The sequence below is a fragment of the Vanessa cardui genome, chromosome 2 (assembly GCF_905220365.1).
Source record: "Vanessa cardui chromosome 2, ilVanCard2.1, whole genome shotgun sequence".
NCBI classification, from domain to species: Eukaryota; Metazoa; Arthropoda; class Insecta; order Lepidoptera; family Nymphalidae; genus Vanessa; species Vanessa cardui.
The window spans coordinates 6,965,557-6,989,688 of NC_061124.1; the positions used below are offsets into that span (position 1 = coordinate 6,965,557).

At 33.1% G+C, this 24,132-nt stretch overlaps 2 protein-coding genes across 8 annotated transcripts in view; one reads left to right on the forward strand and one right to left on the reverse strand.

The window, feature by feature from the left end:
* Positions 1-325: 325 nt before the first annotated feature.
* LOC124540645 (zinc finger CCCH-type with G patch domain-containing protein) lies at positions 326-5,593 on the forward strand. The gene is made up of 10 exons (XM_047118315.1): positions 326-573; positions 643-846; positions 925-1,029; positions 1,345-1,482; positions 1,956-2,050; positions 2,560-2,677; positions 3,051-3,237; positions 3,490-3,650; positions 4,752-4,922; positions 5,103-5,593. The coding sequence occupies exons 1-10, from the start codon at positions 532-534 to the stop codon at positions 5,523-5,525; spliced, it is 1,644 nt and encodes a 547-aa protein (XP_046974271.1). The 5' UTR covers positions 326-531; the 3' UTR covers positions 5,526-5,593.
* Positions 5,594-6,054: 461 nt separating this feature from the next.
* The window catches only part of LOC124536631, a 59,544-nt gene continuing 41,466 nt past the window's right edge, over positions 6,055-24,132 (reverse strand). For 5 of the 7 annotated variants that reach the window (XM_047113198.1, XM_047113162.1, XM_047113153.1 and 2 more), the window contains 9 exons: positions 16,111-16,232; positions 13,392-13,603; positions 12,891-13,243; positions 12,631-12,735; positions 11,417-11,598; positions 10,547-10,702; positions 9,078-9,438; positions 8,417-8,583; positions 6,055-7,822 (listed from right to left, as the gene is read on the reverse strand). In XM_047113198.1, the coding sequence (XP_046969154.1) occupies positions 7,682-7,822; positions 8,417-8,583; positions 9,078-9,438; positions 10,547-10,702; positions 11,417-11,598; positions 12,631-12,735; positions 12,891-13,243; positions 13,392-13,603; positions 16,111-16,232 (1,799 nt within the window). In that variant the 3' untranslated portion in view covers positions 6,055-7,681. Of the gene's footprint in view, positions 7,823-8,416; positions 8,584-9,077; positions 9,439-10,546; positions 10,703-11,416; positions 11,599-12,630; positions 12,736-12,890; positions 13,244-13,391; positions 13,604-16,110; positions 16,233-19,094; positions 19,338-24,132 lie in introns of those variants that run through there. The other 2 variants (XM_047113207.1, XM_047113177.1) reach the window with 2 other exon arrangements.

Below are 24,132 nucleotides of genomic sequence, written 5' to 3' on the forward strand. Positions count from 1 at the left end.
AATAATAGTAGAAAAATATATTTATTATTGTAGAATATAACTTAGAACATTATTCTATTTATATATTCTCCTAATATAATATGTTATTCGTTTTTAGTTTATATCAACATGCGCCTAATATTTTATTTGGTTTTGGTACGCTCTGCTTTTTAATAAAAAAATTGTAATATTATATATATTTGGCATGTTATTTTTAAGCATATTTGTTTATAGAAAATCAATTTAAAACTTCATAAAAAAAATTAATTCAAATTTTCTAAAGAAAAATCTTAACATGGCGAATGAACGCGCCCATTATTGTAAGAAAAAAATACTGAAAGGAGCTTGAAAAATGAAAATATCGTAAATATGTCAAACTTAACACAAGAAATAATGTAGTAGAAAATGTATTGATTATTAATTTTAAAATAAGATTACTAAACTTGTTTGAGTGTAAATATATCCATTAAGACGTATTTTGCTTGAAATATTTAATAAATTTCATTTTACTTCTTATAAAACTCTAATTTACTACAGATAAATATTGAAAATATGGAAGATTTATCAGTATCTATAAGTCAATATGAAGATCAGGTACATAATGAAATAAACAGATTTAAATTGCAAATCTAAGGACATTTAATAGTTTTACTGGTTTTCTAGCTCGCTGTGGTAAAACAAGCACTTCAATCGACTCAAGAAACCGGTGAACGCGAATCTTTACTGGCTTTGCAATCAGAATTACAAGAACTTATTAACCTGACACGAGAAAGTATAGATGTTCAAAATAATAAAGAACATGACCGTAATCCTGGAAATGATACTACCGAAACAAATGGGCTGGATGATGAATACGCTTTATTTATGGTTTGTAAGCATAACAAATCAAACAAAGTAATATATATTGGTACTATTTTGTTATTATTTATTTTTTTACACTTTTAGAAAGAGATGGCTGAAACTGGAGCTTATGAAGAGAATAAAGATTCACAGGATAAGCCGGAAAACAATGATCTAAATGAAAGTGCTGAGAGTAACAGTGATATAGAGGTATGATATTGTTAATTAATACATATGCATAATTAATCACAATAAATAGAAAATCATACAATTTAAAAGTGCAATACTATAATGAGTTATGAAACTCATGTAAAATTAATTTTTATTTATGTAGTAGCTTCTTGGTAGTGTGAAAGTAATAAATCAAATAGATAGCTCAAATATTATGAGCACAAAATGTAGTAACACAATAACAAATGGAAAAAAGTTCAGTATGTACAAAATTTAAACATGTAGGAAGAATAATATTAAAAGACAAATCTGTAAACAAAAATTTTAATAATTTAATTTGTCTTGTATTTTAAGGATGAGTTATCTTCTCTTCTTGGAATGAGGTGTGCTGTTTATCACACACATACATGGGGTGGCAAACCCAGTCTGCATAATGCAATGGTGAGCTCAGTAGTTCCTCGGCAAGATGATGATCAATTTAATGACCTTCAGGTGTGTAAATTATATGAAGTGTATAATATATTAACTATATTTTTTTATATTAAGCCAAAAACTGTAACCGGTCTTTCTATGAGGCTATGAAATATTGAATTATACATAAAAAATTACTTTATTGCCATAAAAGACAACTCTTAATTAGTTTATATACATAATTTCTCATTGGTTAAATGTTTGAGTAATGTTAAACCAAATTTTTGGTAAAGCAAAAACTCTATTCTATTTGATGAGCAACCTAACCATTTATAGTATCTATAACACTGAAAATCTAACTGGTCTGTAGAAAAATTAAGAATATAATGCATGCATGCAATGTCAGTGTTTATGAAACATGCACTTAATTTATAAGCTTGATAATTGGTTTACTTAAAAACTTATGTCAGTTTCATTGAAAATAAAATCCTAATTTCTTCCTTTGTAATAAAGGTTTGAATGAAAATATAACAATAATATATTTAATAATTTAGGTGAAAGTATTGTTCACACACCCCACACATGCAGAAATGTTGCCTTGTCCTTTCTACTTAAATGGTGATTGCAAGTTCAGTGATGATCAATGTAGGTGAGTTTTGATATATTTAACATAATTTAAAAATATGTTTTTAAAATGGTAAAAATTTAATTTTCTAACTGCACTTATTATGTGTTGGTAAATTTTTACAACAGTGGACTGGATTAAAATTACCAGTGCCAGCATCGCTTGAGCTAAAATTCTATATGTGCTTTTTTTGCTAATGAGAATGCAATCATTAGATTTTATTGTCTTTAAATAGTTTATTTTAATCGGTAACCAGTTTCTTAAATTATAATTTTAACATGATTGTAAACTTTAAAAGAGCTTTTTCATGAATACTTACTATGGAGACCTTGATGATGTTAGTACCATCACCAACCCATATTCTAGCTGCGTGGTGGAATATTTTCCTCTAAGGGAGAGGAAGCTATAGTCAGAGAATGGGAAATTAACAGGCTATGATGTTAATACCAACATTCTAGACATCCATATTTTTTAATTACCTATATTGATTTGTCTAGATACTAATATGCCTGTTAAATCTGCTCTTTTTTCAGATATTCCCATGGTGCTGTAGTAAAATTGTCAGATTTGAAAGAAGCAATAGAACCTAATTATAATAGTGTTAAAGTAGGTAGCAGAATTCTATTAAAGTTGAAACCACCAGATGATGAGGTAATTATAAATTTTAATGTAATTGAAATGTAATTACAAATGAAAATTTAATTATTTTTCTTTAAAAACAGCAATTTCTTGTTGTTTATGTTAATTTTAATCTTATTTCATAAAATTACAGGCAAATAAAATGTTAAGTTTTAACTCAAAAAATCCTTGGAATCCTTGATCTCCAAAAGTGTTAAATTACTGTACCTAAAAGCAGTAAAATTCTTATTTATTTGTTTGATTTTCAGTCAGATTGAAGTTGTAGTCTTATGAATTTAGATACAGTCCGTCAGTTGTAATAGCACACAATCTTATGCAATAATTTTTTCCTTTCCTTGTAAATGGACTTCATAAGTCTAATAATACTTGTAATTATGTGTTACAGGACATGAGTACAGCAAAAAAATCAACAGAGAAATACCATCTATGGCATATAGCGATAGTCAAAGGTGTAGATATAGAGAAAAAATCTTGTGTAGTGAAATTGGAACATGGTATGAAAACAGGAGAGAAGAGAAAAACAATTTCGGAAGAGCATCATGTAATGTTTGAAGAAATATTTCCACTTAGTAGTGAGTTTTTATTTAACTTGGTAATATTCGATTTTGGAATATAATCTATTATTTGTAAAAATTAAAAAACATATATTTTATTTGTAACAGCTAAGAAAATTTTAATCAAAAATATAATTTTTTATCACATATAAATTTTAATCAAAAATATAATTTTTTATCACATATAAATTAAAGTGAATTCTTTGAAATATAAGAGCTTAACAAAATTTCTTTTGATAATTTTAAATACCATGGCCTACTTTATTTTAGTTGATGGCGATGAACACACAGATTCCGATGATAGTTTGAGTGATACTGAGTATCCAGAGAGCAAGACAATGCGAGTGGATTGTGATAATAAAGCTTTAATAATAGAAAAGAGCTTACAGAACAACGCTCCTGTGATGGGCGGTTGGGAGAGATATACTAGAGTGAGTATGTATTACATTTTGACTATTTAATATTATTTAAATCTAAACCTCTACAAGGATATAGTATGTATACAAAAAGAACATATCTCAATTTAAAATTAAAAACAGTTGTCATTTTTATGTAACTGTAATTTATTTAATAAATATTTAATAGATAATGTATACCATTTTATAACAAATGTAATAACATTTATGTATTTACGTAGGAAGTGGCACACCAGACTTTAAAACTTGTATGCTCTCTTATACTATGACTTTCACTTTTGACATTAACATATAACTTTCTAATGGCTGAATTCATTTGATACATAGAACTATGGAACTAAACGCCATTAAACTAATCAAATAGAATTCATTCAAAAATATTATACATGATAGAACACCGTTAATATACCTTTTTTTTATAAAGTGCTCATTGAGCTTTTGTTTAATTTAAATATTAGGAGTTAATTTATTTAATAATATAGGAAAATGGTAACACATAAATAATATTGATAGAATTTTAATAATTTAATTTGGAGTAAATGTGTAAATAATATGCTCATATAAAATTCATATACTATTTATTGTGTTTGAAAAGATTTTTTTTAGCAAATTAACGTCTCGTAATTTTTTACTTCAAGATTAAGAAATGATACGAAAATATGTTTATTTTAATTATCAGTTCTAATTGATTTTGTAGTAATAAATAAATTACATCAGAAAAATTGCTATAATTCCTCCAAACATTCCTTCATTGTTTATAATATTAAATAAAAAAATGTATGTGTAACCTATTCTCTCATAATCAACGATCATATATTGTGTTATATATTCAGTTTATTAATTGTTTTACACTTAATATGAGTTCCTCATGGGTTTTATAACTTTTATACATGTATATTTTGATAGTTATTTTAAGATTGTCATATGTTGTATTGCAGTATATTAAGTGACACAGAGTTAGTGGCAGAAGTGATCTTTGATTCTCTATCTTAGACTTCATTAAACCTAAATGAAGTGATAAAAAGACCATCAGGACTCAATATCCTTGTGATATGACTATATCGCGCTCACTCGAATTCTATATACTAAGAATAATTCAAATGTATTTTTCGACAGGGTATGGGGTCTAAGATTATGTTGTCGATGGGCTATGTCCCGGGCACCGGTCTTGGAGCTGCCAGCGACGGTCGCCTGCAGCCTGTCGAAGCTCGCTCGGTCCAGCCCGGCCGAAGCCTCGACCATTGTATGGAGATGTCTGAGAAAAATGCTGGGAAAGACCCACTAAAGGTACTTAATATTACACTTATTATTTTGCAAATTATTATATGTTATTGTTAAATAAGTCTGTTTCTCTGTAAGTTAGTTAGCTGACTTTTTTTAAATATTTATATATTTTAAAACAAAAGTATATAATTCATAAATCTTTTAATTTACACATATTACATTAGACATATTTTTCTATTGTAGGTGGAGCAAAAATTAAAAAGGTTACAAAAGAGAGAAGAGGAACGCAATAAGCGAGCTTATGAGAGAGAGAAAGAAAGAGAGAAGAGAAATGTTTTTAATTTCCTAAACAATACACTGGGAGATCGGCCAGAGAAGACAGAACAGTTAATAGCAGCAAATTCCGTCGAAATCAAACAATCTACAAGTAAAGATTTAAACATAGAAAAGTTTAAGTTGGAAGAAGACTGTAGGAAAATGGAAAACGAAATTCTAAAGTTACAAAATGCTCTACCAAAATATCCTCAAGGCACCAGTGGCCACAGAAGCATAAGTATACAAATAGCTGAAAAAAACAAAGAGTTAAGTCTAATGCGGAACAAAGAAAAACAAATTGTAAAAGAACAGAAACAAAGAAAGGACACGCAAAAAATGACGGTGTTTTAACGATTATGTAATAACCATGAATACATATTTATCATTACATTAGTATTAAATATGTTTAAATTGTTTTTCATGTGTTTTTTTATTTACTAATGTGATTATCAGAGCACTTCCTGGCTATTTTTTTTTGCACATTGAACATATGTAAATAATTACAAAATGACCGAAAATAACACTTTTTAAATTTAGTTAAATAACATAAAAATATTATATTTACATACATATTTGACATATTCTAAATTTGAATGTGATTCAAAGCATTGAACTTTCCATTGTAATAAAGCAAACTATTTTATACATACATATAAACAATGATCGAACACATTTTCACTCGTTGTTGATACAGTTAATATTTCAACAATTACAAAAAAAGAATTCTATTCATGTTGCCAAAAAATTCGGAAAATTATCGATCATTAATCTTCTTTCTCGTTTAAAACGATTTTCGTTAAATCATATTTCAAAGGAAAACCTAATTAATCGAGTTTGAAGCGAATACATATGAAGGGATGGGAAAAATAAAATACTTTTCTAATTACAAATTTCTATATTTACATGTGATGTTTTTAGTTTAAAATAAGCGTACATGGCATATAATTACAATTAATATATGAAATAATTTTTCTATAAATTAGATTTTTGTACTATCAAACAATATTACAAAGTACTTATATATGTTAATGGATAGTGTGACTAGCAAATAATATTTGCTGATTATATAAAATTGTAATATTTTAGTGACAGTGGGTCAAACGTTTTACAACTTATTTATCTAATATTACCTATGCTATACCTACATTAGGTATGGAATCGAGGCTTTAAAAGCCTGATTATATTTTGTAAGCAAAATTTTAATTTTTTGTATATTGATTCCTAAAATACCTAGATTATAAATGAGTATAAGGTGAATAACAATTAATTTTGCATAATAACTTTTCGATTAACGATACTACAACATACTATTAAATTTGCTACATGAGCAAAACACATTTGTACTTTCCATTATCCGAACTGGTTTAGTAAATATAAACGTAAATTATTTTAACAGCAGTATGCCAATACACTAAAGATCTAACTTGAGAAAATTGTCTACAAGACCCACTATACATCCTAAAAGTATGACAAACAGCACTTTTAAAATACCATCAGTCAATATCATAACATCTTTCATTCAAAGATAATAAAACTCGAGAGAGGACTCTATTCGTCCCCGCTTGACGTGTACTGACATATGCATTTGTCATGTTAAGATTCATTAAAACACGTTAACATGCGACTTTGATTCCTCGCCTGCGTTATTACACTACATTACTCATACGCTACTACCTATGTATGCATTGAAAATTCACAATATTAAAATTTCCTAAACAAGTTCATCACAGAGATTTGTTAACTCGAAACGATTCCATCGCCTTCCACTCGACTCTTTCACACCGAACCGTATTAAAATAAGTGCCTACACTTTCACGTTTATAACACAATAGAGAGTGACGAAGTAAAAGAGAGACTTGTTTGTACTACACTATAGTGTTCAAAATTATAACACGTACGAAATAAGTACACATGTATGAGACTCCTAGCCGCGATAACCTACACTGATACGATGGTTAGTTTGTGATGTCTTTATTACGTAGTTTGTGATAATATACTATGGAATTACGTATGAGGAATCTGAGCATCGAAATTCGTATGGAAAGGATGAATGAGATTCACGATTTCGTTGATTCGGTAAGGGGTTGTCCATTAATCACGTGATCTTTTTTTAGCATTTTTTAACCCCCCCTCCCCCATTGGTGATACGTAGTGAGGTTTAAGACCACCCCCCCTCCCCCTTCTCAACATCACGTGTATTTTTAGTACCTACAACGAATCTTAAATTTTTCTGAATATTATCTTAATTTAAATACAGTTATACACTATAATCTTATTTTATTCTGAAATTAAGGACCATATTTGTTTAAAAATCGCGCATTAGACGAAAAAATAAGTACACGAGATATCTTACTACAACCCCCCCTCCCGCTTGTGTTATTTTCGTGATTTTTATCAAACCCCCCCCCCTTTCAAGCCTCACGTGATTAATGGACAACCCCTAAGCAATATTGGCTAGTTGCCGGCCGACACTGGTGCACGGTCACAGCGGAGAGTCGTCGGCGTCGCTAGAGCGCACTGCGCAGGCGCGACACGACGCACGCAACCGTGGCGTCGACCGAGTCGAACACGGGCACGCCGGCGCGCCGCGCCAAGTCCGTCAGGTAGTGCCGGCCGCGGTTGTAATCTTTCACAGCTGCCTCGCTGTACTGCCAAATTCATGATTTGTTATTACTTTTTGCACTCAAATTAATCAAATATTTTTATAATACCGTGCCGCATATGCACATAGGTATTAAAGTAAGTAGTAGAGTTATATATTCTATGACTAAAGTATTTCACATCTGTGTATCTCATATTCTTTGGCATATATCATGTATAAAATTCGAAGCATTGCTAATGTAAACCAGTGTCTATCGAGTGCGTCACAGTCCGTATAATTGTACCTTCTCGTTTAGTGACTTTCGTTATCCTCAACATCAGTCTAGCAACAATGCAATTAATGATCACCAACACCTATGGACGTTGGCGCTGTAAGAAATATTAACAATTTACATTGCCAATGAGATACAAAACTGGGGAGCTGGGGAAGATGTAATGTCCCTTTTGCACATTCAAATCGAAACACAAAAATACTGATCATTGCTGCCGAGGTACACCCTACCACCAAATGATGATATGTCATTTTTAATTTTCCAAATCATAACATGTAGTGTCTAATTACTTTACGTCCCTAAAATACTTGAAATGTAGTTGCTAAAGGTTGCAAGTATATACAGGAAAATCATAGATTTAATACATACGGGATGGGCCCGCAGCGGGTCCATAGGCTGCACGAGCAGTACGGTGTGGTTGGGGCGCAGGCCCATGTAGTGCGCGGCGAGCACCATGGCGGCGAAGCTCGGCGCCTCCGCGCTCATCGCGAACACCAGCACGCGCGAGCCCAGCAGCAGCTCCTCGTCGTACGTGCCTGTAACACGAGACACGTCTAATTGTGCTCCTGATAAACTATCGCGGATGTATTCATGGACATATAAGAAAACAAATTGTGCTCCTGATAATCTATTGCGGATGTATGGACATATAAGTAAACTGAAGTAAGTTATAGTAGGCCCAACAATTTCAGTTTACTAGGTCAGTTTTTTTTATATTTTTTTTCTATTTTAAGATACTGTTCTTTAATAAATGAAAATATAATTGCTATTTTAATATTCAAGTAAAACAAATGAATTACAAACTACTTGGAAATACTACTTAAAAATTGTTGTAATAAAAATATAAATAAAAAAATGTTTATAAATTATCTATCGTATCACCACAAATCATGGCTCTAATGCCGAAAAAAAATCCTTTACATATTTAATTAAGGGTAATCATTAACATTGTCGTTAGACAAAAATTGTCTGACTTATTAGAGAGGTGTATGTTATAAGAAACAATTAGTGCAACTTGTTCTAAACCGACCTTTAAACGGCTGCGGCGTGATGTCCTCCGTGACGGAGTAGAAGTCGGACGCGCTGAGGCGGTCGCACGGCCGCTCGGCGTCGGGCGCGCGCTCGCGCAGCACCACGTCGGGCGACGCGGGAGCGGGGGGCGCGGGGGGCGAGGCGGGCGCGGGGGGCGAGGCGGGCGCGGGGGGAGAGGCGGGCGCGGGGGGCGAGGCGCGCGTGTCGGGGCGCGGCTTCTTGTCGCGGCACGGCGAGTCGGGCGCGGGCGCGGTGCGGCGCGCGGGCGCCGAGAACATGCGCGTGTAGTCGTTCACGCGCGGTATCACGCACGTGAAGCCCTCCCTTCGCAGGATCTCGTCCGGACGCGCGCTGTTACACTGTAACGAGTCAACGATCATTAAATAAATATTGCAATTTCCTTGATTGTATTATACGTGTAATTTATAGTGTGCAATTTTAATCAAATTAGTAATTGATATTAAAAATAAAAAAGTATTGTTATATTGTAAAAGGATTTTTTGCTATCAACAATTCAATTTGTTTTAGTAAAAAATCATGAGTCACAGTGATTCAAAGAAAATTACCGCTAATGAATTCAAAAAAAAAAAAACAGCGACAAAAAACGATCGGCTACGTATTTAAACGATATTCTAGCAATTAGTCGAATATCAAACATGATCTCATACACGTTGAGCTAACGTGGAACGACAAACCGCTCCGATATCGTAACTGAAACTGCGCTTTATGCCAAAACATAGAGATCCCATTGTTGATTATTATTCCATTACAATGTAAGCGTGGTTTGTTTAAGAACGCATTATGCTAACAGCATTCGCGGAACAAGCGAAACGCATTGTGTGCTAACAACGCTACGAGCCATTCAGCAATTGATACGCATTAATTTTGGTTAAGAGATCGTTATCTTACTGTTATGTGAATCAAAGAACAAAGTCATCTATGCAATGGCTGCATCACATTAATTCCTTAGGAATACTTATGATTACGTACTGTAATAAGTAGGCACGAGTACTCTACGCCTTTCGATTGCATTATAATTTTAAAAAAATCTTCTTTGACACGTAGCGGAGTGTTCTTTAACCCACGTATACGATAAGCCCTACGCATATTATTGTGATACTATTATCCGATAACAAACATACGCACTGTTATATTTCAATCATTTTTAATTGGTAACATCATTATTGAGCGTCAGTTTTTTTGTAGACTGTACAATTTAGTACAGTAGTTAAAAAAAAGTATACTTTTATTACTTTAAAATATATACAAAGAATTATATTATAGTAAGTATTATATGCATAAAGTTTATTACATACATTTAATTCTTTTTTTTCAAACTGATATGGCTAAAATAAAAAAAGCTATTCTCAAGTCGAATGGAATTTGTTTATCTTTACTTATTCGTCTTTGGTGTATTGGCTTTGTAGAGCTATGTGTCAAATTACAGGAATTTACAACAACACTTACGGGAAATGATCCACCGAGGTATACATCATGAATGGGCGCTCCCAACATGGCCGGTAACCGTTCCAGTCGTCGTTCCGTTCCCGGGGTGAACACAGAGTCACCGCTACTACCACCAGAGGCGGTACCTTCATCTACCGCACTTCGGTTGCTGCCATTCTATAAGATAAATAACACTTATTATTTTTATCCTTCTAGGATGTGGTCTCTATGCCTGTATATTAGCCAAGGAGCTCTCATGTTTAACTTAATTTATTATAATTAATGAACGATTTTATAAAAAGATATATTATACAACACATTTCCAAAAGATTATGGAAATCAAATGTGGAGTTAATATCATATGTGTAACATATATTTAAGACTAGCGGTGCCCGCGACCACGTACGCGTTTGAATTTAACAACAAAAAAATTATTGTAGCCCAAGTTACTCCTTATTATATCAGATATCTGCCAGTGAATGTCCCGTCAAAATCGGTTTAGACGTTCCAGAGATTAGCCGGAACAAACAAACATACAGACAAAAATTGTAAAAAATGTTAAAAAAGAAGGCTATTTTAATATTACAACCAGACACTCCAATTTTATTATATGTAATAGATAGCCGGGTAATTTTTAAACAAATATATAAATTATAATGTCATCGTCTACACCAGATACCTGAATTACAAAAGTAAGTTTAAAAATGGAATATGTATCGCTTCTGCATTTGGAGACATATTTATGCAAATAAAATTCAACAGTAATTTTCCAGACAAATATACTCCTAACATAAGAACACCAGTACATTTGTAAAGTTTACAGTTAATTTGGCTCAGTGGGTTAATTACGTAGCGCTATTATCTATGAATGATAAGTAATGTCAACCGTACCTTGGGTATGAACAAGGAGAGCTTCTGTCCGTACGCCCTGAGGCGCGGGTTGTGCGCGCGCAGGCCGTTCCCCTCCCGCGCGCTCGCCACTCGCTCCGTCCCGCTCGCTCCGCCCGCGCCCCCCGCCGCCCCCGCGCCGCTCTCGCCGCTCTCCGACTCAGAGTTGTGACGACTCTGGTATTCTGTTTTTAAAGCCATAAATCTTCGTTAGTTAATGAACTAAACATACTTATTTGTCATCAAACATAAAATCGAACAGATAAAAACTTGCATAAATATATTTGAAAAATGTAAACAGAAAAAAAGAAGTGTCCTATGTACTTTGTTTTAATATCGATACAATTGCTCAGAAACCTTGGTATATGCATTACTTTCTCACGATCTCTAGACAAACAAAGCTGTATAAAATATACAATAAATGCATATATTATTACAATACTCTCGTTTAAATAAATGATAAATAAGTAACAGTGAAAGAGTAAAACTACAACTAAAAAAAACCGCAAATAATAAAATAACATATTAGTTTTCCAAACGAACTCAGCTAGATAGGAATGCAAAACAAAACAAAATCATCACACCGAAAATGATTCGATTCGAGGAATGAAACTTGAGTGAGTGTTTCCTCTGTGCGAAGAATGATAAGATAAATAAGCGATATTTACATACAGCTCTATATTGCCGAATGATTGCAGTTCGAAATGTATCTGCGAAAGAAAATAACGATCGCGGAACACGGCGGACTGAAATGAATGAAATGGAACATAGCGAAGGTATTGAGGAGGTGATATAGGCGGACCGTTACGCTTTCTCACATAGCAAGTGACACGGCCAAAACTTTCAAGTATCCCTTGAACGTGACTTCATAAATCGCAAGGTTATTTGTGCACACGATATTATTTATAGACACATTCCTGGCACATCTATGATTTAATATTTAATTTCGATATCAAGGTCGGATTTTTCAATCAATCGATGTTTGTTATCTGAAACGAATGATTGTAAAATTATAAAGTTTAATGACCGATACAGATTATAGCTGCGCATAGGACGTTATTAATAAATATTTTCAATTTCCGTTTCGAATGGATCGCTGATTAGGAGATACTTAAGTTGGTGCATTTTAGTCACTTTATTATGTTCCGATTTTGTAACGGTACGCTTGGAAAGCCTCAAAAGTCAATTGTAAAGCATGTCGTGCGTGCAAAACGCACCGGGGGACAAGCCAGACGAGACGATCAAATCACGCAGCGATCGAAACGCGCGACGCACGCGCGCCGCTACGCTCGAGCCGGACGGTGTTCGCGGTGATTGCGAACCTTTAACAAATAGCTACTTTACTCAACCGAAATCTCCTACTTTACAAGATATTTTCCCGTGGCAATTGTAACATAATTGGGTGATTAATAAACTTTATAAAGAATGTCAGCATCTGAAACTATTATTAGAGAATGTTAATTTGCGTATATCTCACCTGCGTCAGCGGCCAGCTCCGCCACGGCAGCACAAAAGGATTCGAAATCAATTGTATCAGCGTTAGCGGGTAGGCAACGCTCAGCGAGGTCGCGGGGCGCCCGCGTCGCATCTTTGAGCGCTTCGATGGCGCGCGCGCGAGGTAGTCGCGCGTTTCTGCCGCCGGCCGCGTCGTATACGCGTTTCAGTCGCAGTATCGTGTGACCCAAAGAGTGACGCGGGTGCGTTCGCGCCCCTCGAAGAACGGCGCGTGCACATCGTAACGCCGCTGGTATATCTGTGAAGGCGGGAAGTCCTCGCCGTTCGACTGCTTCTTGTAATGTCGCTCGAGCTCGCGACAGCTCAATGTACTCTCTGTAATCATTAAGATTGTTTTAATGAAAATATCTTTAACCTTTAAATTTGTCTGGAGAGAAGTATTGTTATTCCAAACAGAATGAGCGAAAGGTGTTTTAAAAAAGTTATCATTTATAATTTAATTAGTGAAATAAGGTAAACTAACTGGTCAGAGATGGTCTCGCGGCCGATGTTCTGATGGCGCGAGTATGGTCGCAGTACGAGCAGCAGGTCTCTGGGCGCGGCTGCTAAATGCGCAGCCTCGACGCTGGCGGCTACTGCGCGGGTCTCGCTGTCCAACACGAATAACAGAGCTCGTGCCTCTGCCTTAGCACGATGCTCCACTTCTATTAACTCCGTTGACCAGTCGTCTACTTGCTAAATTATAATACAGAACTAGTGAAATTTCATCAAACCGTTAAAGTACTATCAATAGACATCTATAATACATAAGTATGTGTAACTAGAGGCTATTCTTTAACAATAGAGGAATCAAATTACCAATAACGAAAATAAAATTAGGTTTGTGCACATCAATAGCACAATAACTTTAGAATGGTATAAATTTTATTCCTTTACTTTTTTTTTAATAATCTAAAACAATTTACGATGTTCACGTATTAATACATTGATATTAAATGTAAACGTGTTGTATGATGTCAGTTTTACTCAATTCAATCACGTTTAATAAAACCAAACTATTTAGCTACATGCATTATCACTTTTTCCGTTATTTTACAGAACTCTAAGAAATTTGTAATGCCTTTCCCACACGACACTATATAAAATTGAACTAAAAAAATACGTAAAGAACATGACACAGACTCAAAAGAATCGAAAAGAATTGCCTTAAAACAATACTGCCAACATTTGAAACTATTTTGATTTTATAAAAATGTTTTTTTTTTCTAGAACCAGACATAGGTATTTCAATATCGGGCATTAGTCCTGCAACTATATGCAATCGTTACTGACTACGAGTGTGAACAAGTATAATCAATTCAAATATTAACCATGATTTAGCAATACATTTATATGTAGCGTTGAGAAGGCCTCAAAAGCCCTTGATTCGCAATCGATTAATTTTTTCACTATCTGTGATATATGGAAACCAGTTGTGGAATGTGGTCAACGGTTATAAATATTTAAAATAAATAACAATTATTGTGACAGAGACGGATAACGTTACAAATTCACATTTAATACTGGACTAGTTTTAAAGGTTATTCGAACAGATAAAAACATATTATGCTGTACTACTTTAGAGTTGGAGTCAATATATTATTTGTCGCCTTATTTAGATATTGTTTTTATCTAATTATCACTATTGGCTATTTGACTGGTTTTTAAAATCCATTTTATATTATTTAGAAGAGGTTAAGGAACCCAGCGAAAGTTGATTTTTTTATTTCTAGTACATATTTGCCGAAAAATATCATATTAAAAATTCCATATTTAAATAACGCGCGAAAACGCTACTTGGACAATATGGCTCTGCAATGGGGTCGGTGACGTCACTTTGCTGTATTTTAATCTGTGCTACATATCGTAGAAAAGCAAGGTTTACAAGAAAGTGTCTTCATCATAAGCCCGGCCAATCAGGAGCGTTTCGTGTCACGTGTGTGTTCATTTAAAGTACTATATACTAAGCCTTAATATGAAATACGAAAGTGACTTAAAAATATATGTAGAGTAAATATGTCCATCCCTACTTTAGCATGTGTTATTGATACAAATCTTACTTTAAATACGCAAAAAACATAACATTCTTAAATTATTTGCTTAAATGCTGGATTAAATTCAAACATTCAACTTCCAAGAGGCATATGTGTGTCTAAGCTACATTAAAAAAAGACGAACAAAAAGATGTTTGTATAAAATTATAGTTATTTTTAACATTAAAATGAAGTTACAACAGTATTGTAAGAAGCATGACCTTTATATTTAAACTTGTAATGTCTAAATTAACCTGTAATTTATTTATGATTTATACTACGCATATATTAAAACAAAATTGAAATAAGAAAATGGTCTCACTGGACGATTCCTACTCATATTTTATATTCGAGAGTGTGCTTGCTAATTTGTCTGTACATGCAAACATTACATTGCGAATCAAAATAATTACTTGCATTTATAGATAAGGGGGTTTTAAGTAAAGAGTAAAGAGTTTTTATTAATACCGGTACAATTTTTTTTTTTAATTTTTTCCTATATTAAAAAAAAAAGTTAAAAGAAGTTTAACACTCTCGTGCCTCGAAAAGCTCTTAAAGGTTGGCTGTGCATCTCAACATTTTTGGTCGTGTCGGATTAGCCACCCCATAATATAATGCGACTAAGGGAATAGAGAGATATACTGAATACTGAATACTTTTTTTAATGTACTCTTGTTCATACCTTGCGCAGTTGGCGAGTTTCCCTCAAGAATGACTGTCGTTATCGAAATTAATCGCGAGGACATCATCCTTTAGAACTTGTAATGCCGGTTTTAAATAAACCACTCTATATTTACTAAAAGTGGATACTTATATTGAAGATGAATTATTATTGCTTTTTCTTATATTCATATTGTATATGTCGATTAAACGATTACGTGAATTACCAGTGGCGTAGCTAGGTGACTAAGGGCCCTGGTGCATAAAAAAGAATCGGGCCCTCACCCCCTCTTTCCCATCCCTCTTTAACTAATAATTATCCTTTAAAATTATAGATACCAAATAAGATATGTTGTGCTTGGAGTCGTGTTTTTCTAGCTTCAGACGCTTAAGGTTTAGTTTAGAGGGCCCCCTGAAATCCGGGGCCCCGGTGTACAGCACCACCTGCCCTACGATAGCTACGCCACTGTGAATTACATTATAAATATAAAGAAGTCACGGAATACTTACAGGATTGAAATATGTGATGCCCATCTTCTTAAGCATAGGAATAGCGATGTCTGATCTCCATGTGGTCGGGTTGCAGGACCCTCCCAGGAACACCTCGCATGGAGGTGGCGACGCCTCGCTGCCTGCGCAACGGTACATTATTTAACCTTTCATTTTTTAAATTGAACACTTAATGGTTACAAATTTTTATTTCACCTATTGATTTAAAAAAAAAATCCTGAGTAATCGAATAAATAAATGAATATCGTATATACTTTATAGCAAATCTCATCCGATTTTTTATGAAAAAAAAAGGATTTTATACGGAGTTATTTTAAATAGACATAAAACATCGTACAACACGTCAAGCGTATTCTTTCACATTATTGTTTAAATAATCTTAGTCGTAAAATAAATGTACATGTTCGAATTGCATAGTAAAAGGCAGTATTTACGAACGTTTAAAACTGAATTATTCATATATATTCAATTTTAAATACTTGGTGACAGTTAATGGTGACGATATTTAAAAGCAAAAATAAGAGAATATATGGAATATTATATATTGTCCGAAATCTTTTCTGTTAAATCAGGTTTGAAATTTAATGTCACTAACTTCCGAAAAAAAAACACATTATAGTGCTTACTTTTTTTTTTAAAAAATGTTTTTATCTGTATTATTCTTTAAGACTGGCAATAAGTAAAATAGTTTTTATTTTCAATTCAATAGTCTACTCCTGTTCTTTGTTGTTTTTTATTTAAACATTTCCTTACATTTACTTTATAATACATTTTTTTTTGTCATTTTTGTACAAATTATATTTATTTATTGCTCGATTATTAAAAAATCATGCTTATCGTATATCCCGATGGTATGAGCATCATTTATTTTGAAAGTCATAAACAAAACAAACTATAAACAAAACATGATATGAGTAGGTTTAGTAATATCCATATCAAGCAAACTAATCCGATTAGATCGGATTCGAAAACCACAAATAGCTTTTGTGTGAAACCGGAAAAACAAACAAAAATTTAGTCAGCTTATTTACAGCCTCACAAATTTATAAATATTGTTATAACACTATAACGTATACTTTGAATAAAATATCAAAAACTGACCAAATTCGAAATGACTTGTACAATAAGGGTCCCGTACCTTATGTTTAGTCTTTTTATTGTTTTGTTTGTGTCACCAGCGACCATAGTTACACGTATTTTTGTATTTTTCAGCTGTCTAGCTATAACGTTTCTAAATATACAGCCCTGTGACATACAGTGAGGCAACGTAGGCTAAGTGATAGCACAGTTATAGTTTCCGTACTGAGAAGACTAAAAATAATAATAGTTTTATATTAAAAGAAATTTATTTTGGAGAGGACATCGTAAATCTTCGAGATATACATTTAATAATATCGTTCTCAACTGGTGACATAAAATTATCTGCTTTTTATAAATACGTCCTTTTACAGTCCAGATTCTTTAGTCGGGTGCGTGAGGTCAGCTACATACGAGTGACATCATCATTATTTTTCTAAACAAAGTATTTGTTTTGTATTCAAGTAGAGTTGTAAATGCATACATTATATTAAATTTACCATATTACTTATAATTTTATTAAACATTTAAATAAATAGTATATTATATAATAGAACATCATATGGTAAAGCTTACTTATTTACATACTATAATTGAATTGTGAAAACGTTATCATAAATTAATATCACGACTCCGTAAAACAGATCGTGTAGGAGTAACGAGCAACTGATTCTATATACAGAATGTATTCTATCACATGTTCGAAGCACAAACCCACGCTCTTAAATCCAACGAGTATCGTGTCTAACGTAGTGTCTACGTCAATACTGTGAATATGAATAAGATCATTTTTAGTATTAAGATAAAAGAAGACAAAAGCGTCCGTGGCCTCGTATGTGTGACATTTGTTTAAATTTCGAATAATCCCTTGAATAATATATCATCACGTGTAATGTACGAGCATGACCCTCTTTCTTAGACATGATTGAAGCACGCAAAAGAACTACGGTTAATTGTCAACAATTGTACTGTAGTGGAACACGCGATTGTGCGAGATTAATTATTACGAAAGTTAATAAAAAAAAACTACGCAACTATGTGACCGCAGAGTGATTTAATAAATTCTCATCTTTATATTATCTTTACAAATGTTGGAAACGTTCACCACTTTAGTTAATCGCGAATATGAAATTTTGTCAAATATGAAGTATTTATTTTCATAGCGAACGAATAGTATCCACAGCAGCCGCGATATTTTTCCGGAAGACCCGAATGCGAATATAGGGTGGCTATAAATATTACTGACTAATGTGATGATACACCTTAATTTAGAAAGTGCTCCGCACAGGTGAACGGTCCGTTCAACTTGGTGCCCATGGCTAATGATTGATGGCAAGCGTGGGCTGCAAACACGTTGGCGAATTCTTGTACTACATAAACCACTAGCTGCCTGATCATCGAATCAATAATCGATGACATAGTAAATTAATATTTAAGAAATGCTAACTTTACAGAAATGTAATCTATAATTCTGTGACTATATAATTTGGCACTGCATTTGACAAAATTATGGAACTACATATAATTTTTTTTTTATTAAAACAAATGTCACCCAACCATTCTCATGAACCAGATGTTAATGTTGACATTTAGGAGCACAAAAAACGTGGCCAGCAAACAATCCAATTCGGGACCAACGTCGAATGCCAGAAATGAAAACGTAAACACAACGCGTGGTCAACAAACGCACTGGGCACCCCTGCCTCCGCCCGCACATATGTTGGGATAATGTTTTTAAGTCTACGCGACTTTGTAGTAAAACGTATTCACGTCACTCAATGAGAACATTACAAATCATCATGGGATTACTTTAGTACTATTTAAACTTGTGACCGTCGAATGTGTCGGTTTTCCAGTCGAATATTGAAGTTTATAAATAATAAATGTTACGATAATTGAAAACACACAGGGCACTATCATGGTGGTAGGCGGCATGGCTGCGGTTATTGCTTGACACTCGCGCCGTTGCGCGCTGTCCCGGCGGGCGGTCGGCGGCCGACTGGCGTCGCGGCGGCCAACTCTACGTCCGACTACTAGCCAATTCCGCATTTTAAAATATTCCGTTATTTCTATAGCACTACAAAGACATGACACAATTATCGCGACGATGATCCATCCCATGGGGCGGTTATGATATTATTGATCCGATACGTTTACGATTAATTAATACTATTCGAACGTGTTCACGCACGAGATGTTCATTAACTCCTACGTAACACAATCGATCATATATTTACATGACAGTGAATATTAACGTATTGAGATAGCGATCTTTATCCCGTCAAGAAATCAACGCAGGTATGAAAATGGTTAGCGACTCTGAATTAAAATATTATTAGTATTCATGCGACGGTTCAAGATTACAATCAGCTTTATTGTCACCCGCAGAAAAAAACGTGAGGATATCTGAATAATTTTCACGGCGGAATATGCTGAACGGCATGAGATATCTAAATTATTAAATTTCTCAAGAATTTTATCATAACTTCTAATATAATATACTTAATATGTGATCATTATTGAAATAGAACATTCCTGTATATTTTTCAACTTTTCTGTTTATTTATTTCACTGAAGTCCTGGCTAAATTTTGAGTTGATTTTTGAGATGAATGTTTATGTGTATTTTTAAGTATCTAGGGATCCAAAATCCAAATGGTTTATATGGAATCCGGAGAATGAAATCGGGACGAGCAGTTAGTATACATACCATATTTGAGGGAAAGATTCGAAAAATGTTTAGAAATTAATTAATTGAATTATTCGGAATAATAAAAAGAAAACTATATAAATTAATTAATATTATACGTATGAACCATATAGTATGAATATACCACATCCAATCGTATTATTTATTTCATTATTTATTTATTTTATTTTATTTGATACAAACGATATACAAATGCATAAAATGAAATGCGAAAATATTCATGTCATTGATTTTGCTTTACAAAAAAATTAATGAATGTTACGATACAATCTTTGACCTTCTCATTCTTATCGAAATAGTGTAAATATACAAAAATTTAGGATTAGTCGATCTGCTTCGGGCACTTTATAGTATTTCCGCAATCTGTTTATAGTTGGTGCGGAAGAGTCAGGAAGGCCACGCCCGCCGTTTATTTGATTTTGTTCACGATTGAGATGCAATATTATGCGGAACTAAGCCCTTTGTTCATATTGTTTTCGTATGAAACACATGATCATGAATGTTAAGGTACGAATGTGAATTCAAACTTGCAAAAGAATTAATAAATTTTCACTTGCCATACAACTTCATCTTGTAATTGGCGGTGGTAGGAAATCTGTGTATCACAGCACACAGCGTACATCAACTCACATTAAACAATATGGTGGACTAATTGGCAATCTTTCTCAAGACGAGAAAGCCTTAACTCAGCAGTACGACAATACAGGATATTACTTTACTCGATTCAACAATAATTTTAATCAAACAATGACAAAAATCACCTATATTAAGGATATTTTGACACGACGAAACAGCCTTTCAATAATATTTGATTATTTAAATAAGAACTTATTTATTTACTTCCTACTTCGTATTAATAAAAATAAGGACCGGAAAAGAGTTTTATAGGAAAAAATGTTTAAATTATTACATTAACAACACGGAAACGATATAAAATACATATGTTAATATAATATAAACATATACACATATGGATATGTGTCATCGGCTTTATTTACAACTACAGAATTATTAAGACGTCGTATCTGATATAACGCATTGATTTACGTTCAATAATTTCACATCGCTTCGGCTATTAACTTTACTTTCTATTTATCTACAACTGTTAAAAGGAATTATGGAAAACCAAATGACACTTAATAATCTAAAAATATGTACTTATTTTTTAAATTCTCCAAAGAGCTGTGATAGCAATTATTTAGAACATGTGAATTTGAATCAGTGATTAAATCAATGTCCAACAACGTAGAATTTTCATGTTCTTAATAGTAAGAGCCGAGGTGGCCCAGTGGTTAGAACGCGTGCATCTTAACCGATGATTACGGGTTCAAACCCAGACTGAATATTCATGTACTTAATTTGTCTTTATAATTCATCTCGTGCTCGGCGGTGAAGAAAAACATCGCAAGGAAACCTGCATGTGTCTAATTTACACATTGGTACAGCGTGATGGAATATGTTCCAAATCTTCTCCTCTAAAGGAGGGGAGGCTTTAACCCAGCTGTGGGAATTTCACAGGCTGTTGTTGTTGTTTTGTAGTTGCAACAGTATATACATAATTGCAAATATCGGGTAAAAATTCTATGAACCATTCTATGTATCCACTCTTCGAATTGGATCAGCATGGTGAAAAAGCTCTAATCCCAATGGGAGACCTATTAAAGGAGAGGAATCCTTAGCTCAGCAGTGCATTTACAGGTTCTTACTTTAATTTGATGAATCACAATTAATTTTGTCTTTCCGTGTAATTATGGTGAATCTATGGGAATGCGGAATTGAATTTTATGATCTTTTTTCATTTGAGTCATAAACCATAGCATACCCATCGCATAGTCAGACTGACGAGTCATTATATATAAAGCGAAATCTAATTAATGATGTTGTACTTTGTACTTGTATAGGATATTTCTTGACCAGAAACAACATCGAATAGCTCTGAAATCACATGTAAAATATTCAAATGACTAAATTAATAAGCTAGTAAAACTTAATCTCTCAATCCTTGATTATATACTATGTAATTTAACTTTATATTAATCATTAATATTAATTTATTAACACAACTTTAAAGTAACAATGTTAATCTATGATATTTCTGTTAGTTTACTGTCTTCCTCCAATTTTGCATTGCGTGGTAAAAAGAAAAATGAAGGGAAAAATCCTTATCGGATCTCGCATAAGTATATGTCTCAAATTTTATATTTCAAATCTCTCGAACTGTTGAATTTGAATTCAATTTTTAAGGATACTTGGAACTTTATGATATATTTTTGTCTTGTTTTGTAATTTTTAATTTCATCGCGTTTTCGAGCTGACATCTCTATTTTTCTTTGACTTATAGCCGTCACTACTATACCTACCTCTTTCTATTTATATCAGATTGGTGACCCATCAAATTACACGAGGAAACAGAGAGTGTATTATTATTTTCACACACAATTCTGTACTTTAATATGTCCAGCGTAATTGCCCAAAATTTTATCGCCGTGATCGAAATCGGTCAAGAGCACATCAACATTGGCATAATAGATACAACCATAAATTCCTATCGACTGCTTTTTTATATTGCGTCAAAAATAATAGACGTATAATTATTGAACATGTTATAAAACATATAAAGACCGCTAACACATAAACACACGAAACACATTTACTTTGTTAGTGTATCACGTCAAACAAAACAATGTGATAATGGTACATAACATTTTTATGGTCCTCGATGACTTAAATGATGTTAATATTATAAACAAAGATGAGATGAGACGTGACGCAAATTCACGGATCGTTCTTAGTTTAAATTCCACGATTAGCGCGGAGTTAGCTCGACTCTATTTTTATTGTTACAATACAAAAATCATAATACTTAATGATATATATACGCAAATATGCACACACACACATTTATTTCTTTTTATAAAAAGATTATGTTATGTTTGGTATTTTTTCTATTTAATGTAAAATTATAGAATAAACAGTTGATATCCTAAAGCCAGAAAACACAGGGCAACCTAGTATGGACTCCTATCTCTTACACACAATATAGTACTTACTATTAAGAATAAATTATTATTATTCACTTTGAGATTCAAATAACCTATGTATAGATAGACGAAGCACATGCATAAAATTATGAAAGTTAATGATAGGAAAGATTTTCTTTCGGTGTTAGGTAATTTTATGCATGATATATAAACTAATAGAAATTTTATTTGTTAAATAAATGTAATGATGATTATTAAAAAAACCTTATAGATTCTCATCTGTCGAATTTAAGTTCGCAACGGGAAACTTTAGATTTTATTTAGGTAAACTAGTTTATTGTTCAAGTTGTTTATTTTTGAATTTACATTTTACAGAATTATATTAAGTAAAGTTACCATTGATTCCGACGAGAAACTCATTTGTTACTCTTTTGTAACATTTAATATAAAAAGGATCGTGGCGGATAATTCTGTTCAATATTCTTAAGCTAGCTTAAGATAGTTTTGTAATTGCAGTCGCGAAGAATCCTCTTCCACATTATGATTCATAATCAAAGAATAGCAGTATTACCAAGTGGACATGTGCTTAGAATCGTAATAGATACTTTTAATATTAAATAAGTATTTATTACACAAATTGCTCGTTTTTGCGATAACGCAAATTCATTATTTCTGACTGACTAACAAACAAAAACGCAAGTCATTATCGATTAAGGTAAGCGACAAATAACACCCGCTGTCCATTTAAAGGCAACCTTACATTATCGATTGTCTGACATCGAGGTGTAAGTTTAATTAATCATTTCTATTGGAATTATGATAGATTACCGTCGATTAGAACGATTAAAACAAAAAAAAAACATGACTTGTATGACATTCAAATACTATCGAACCACTGATTTAATATACGCGATAAGAGTACTAAATATTTATATCCACCAACTATTAAACTTAAATAATCTTTTCAATGAGATATTTAATTTTACGGAATAATCCATTTGATTCGGAAAGGTCATATCCGCAGATAAGATGCTATCGGGGGATTGATAAGATCATTGCTTTATTGAGTTTTTGTGGTATTGTTTGTGTGAGGAATGAATAACATCCCCATCCGTGACAGATGGCGCGTGGGCACAGCGGCACTGAACTTATGTCGAAGCCGCACCGCTAGGGAAGTCGAACTGAAGTATTTCTGGATTGGTACCGTGCGGAAAGTTAGTCATTTCATTTTACGATTTGCTTAACGTTAGCGGGA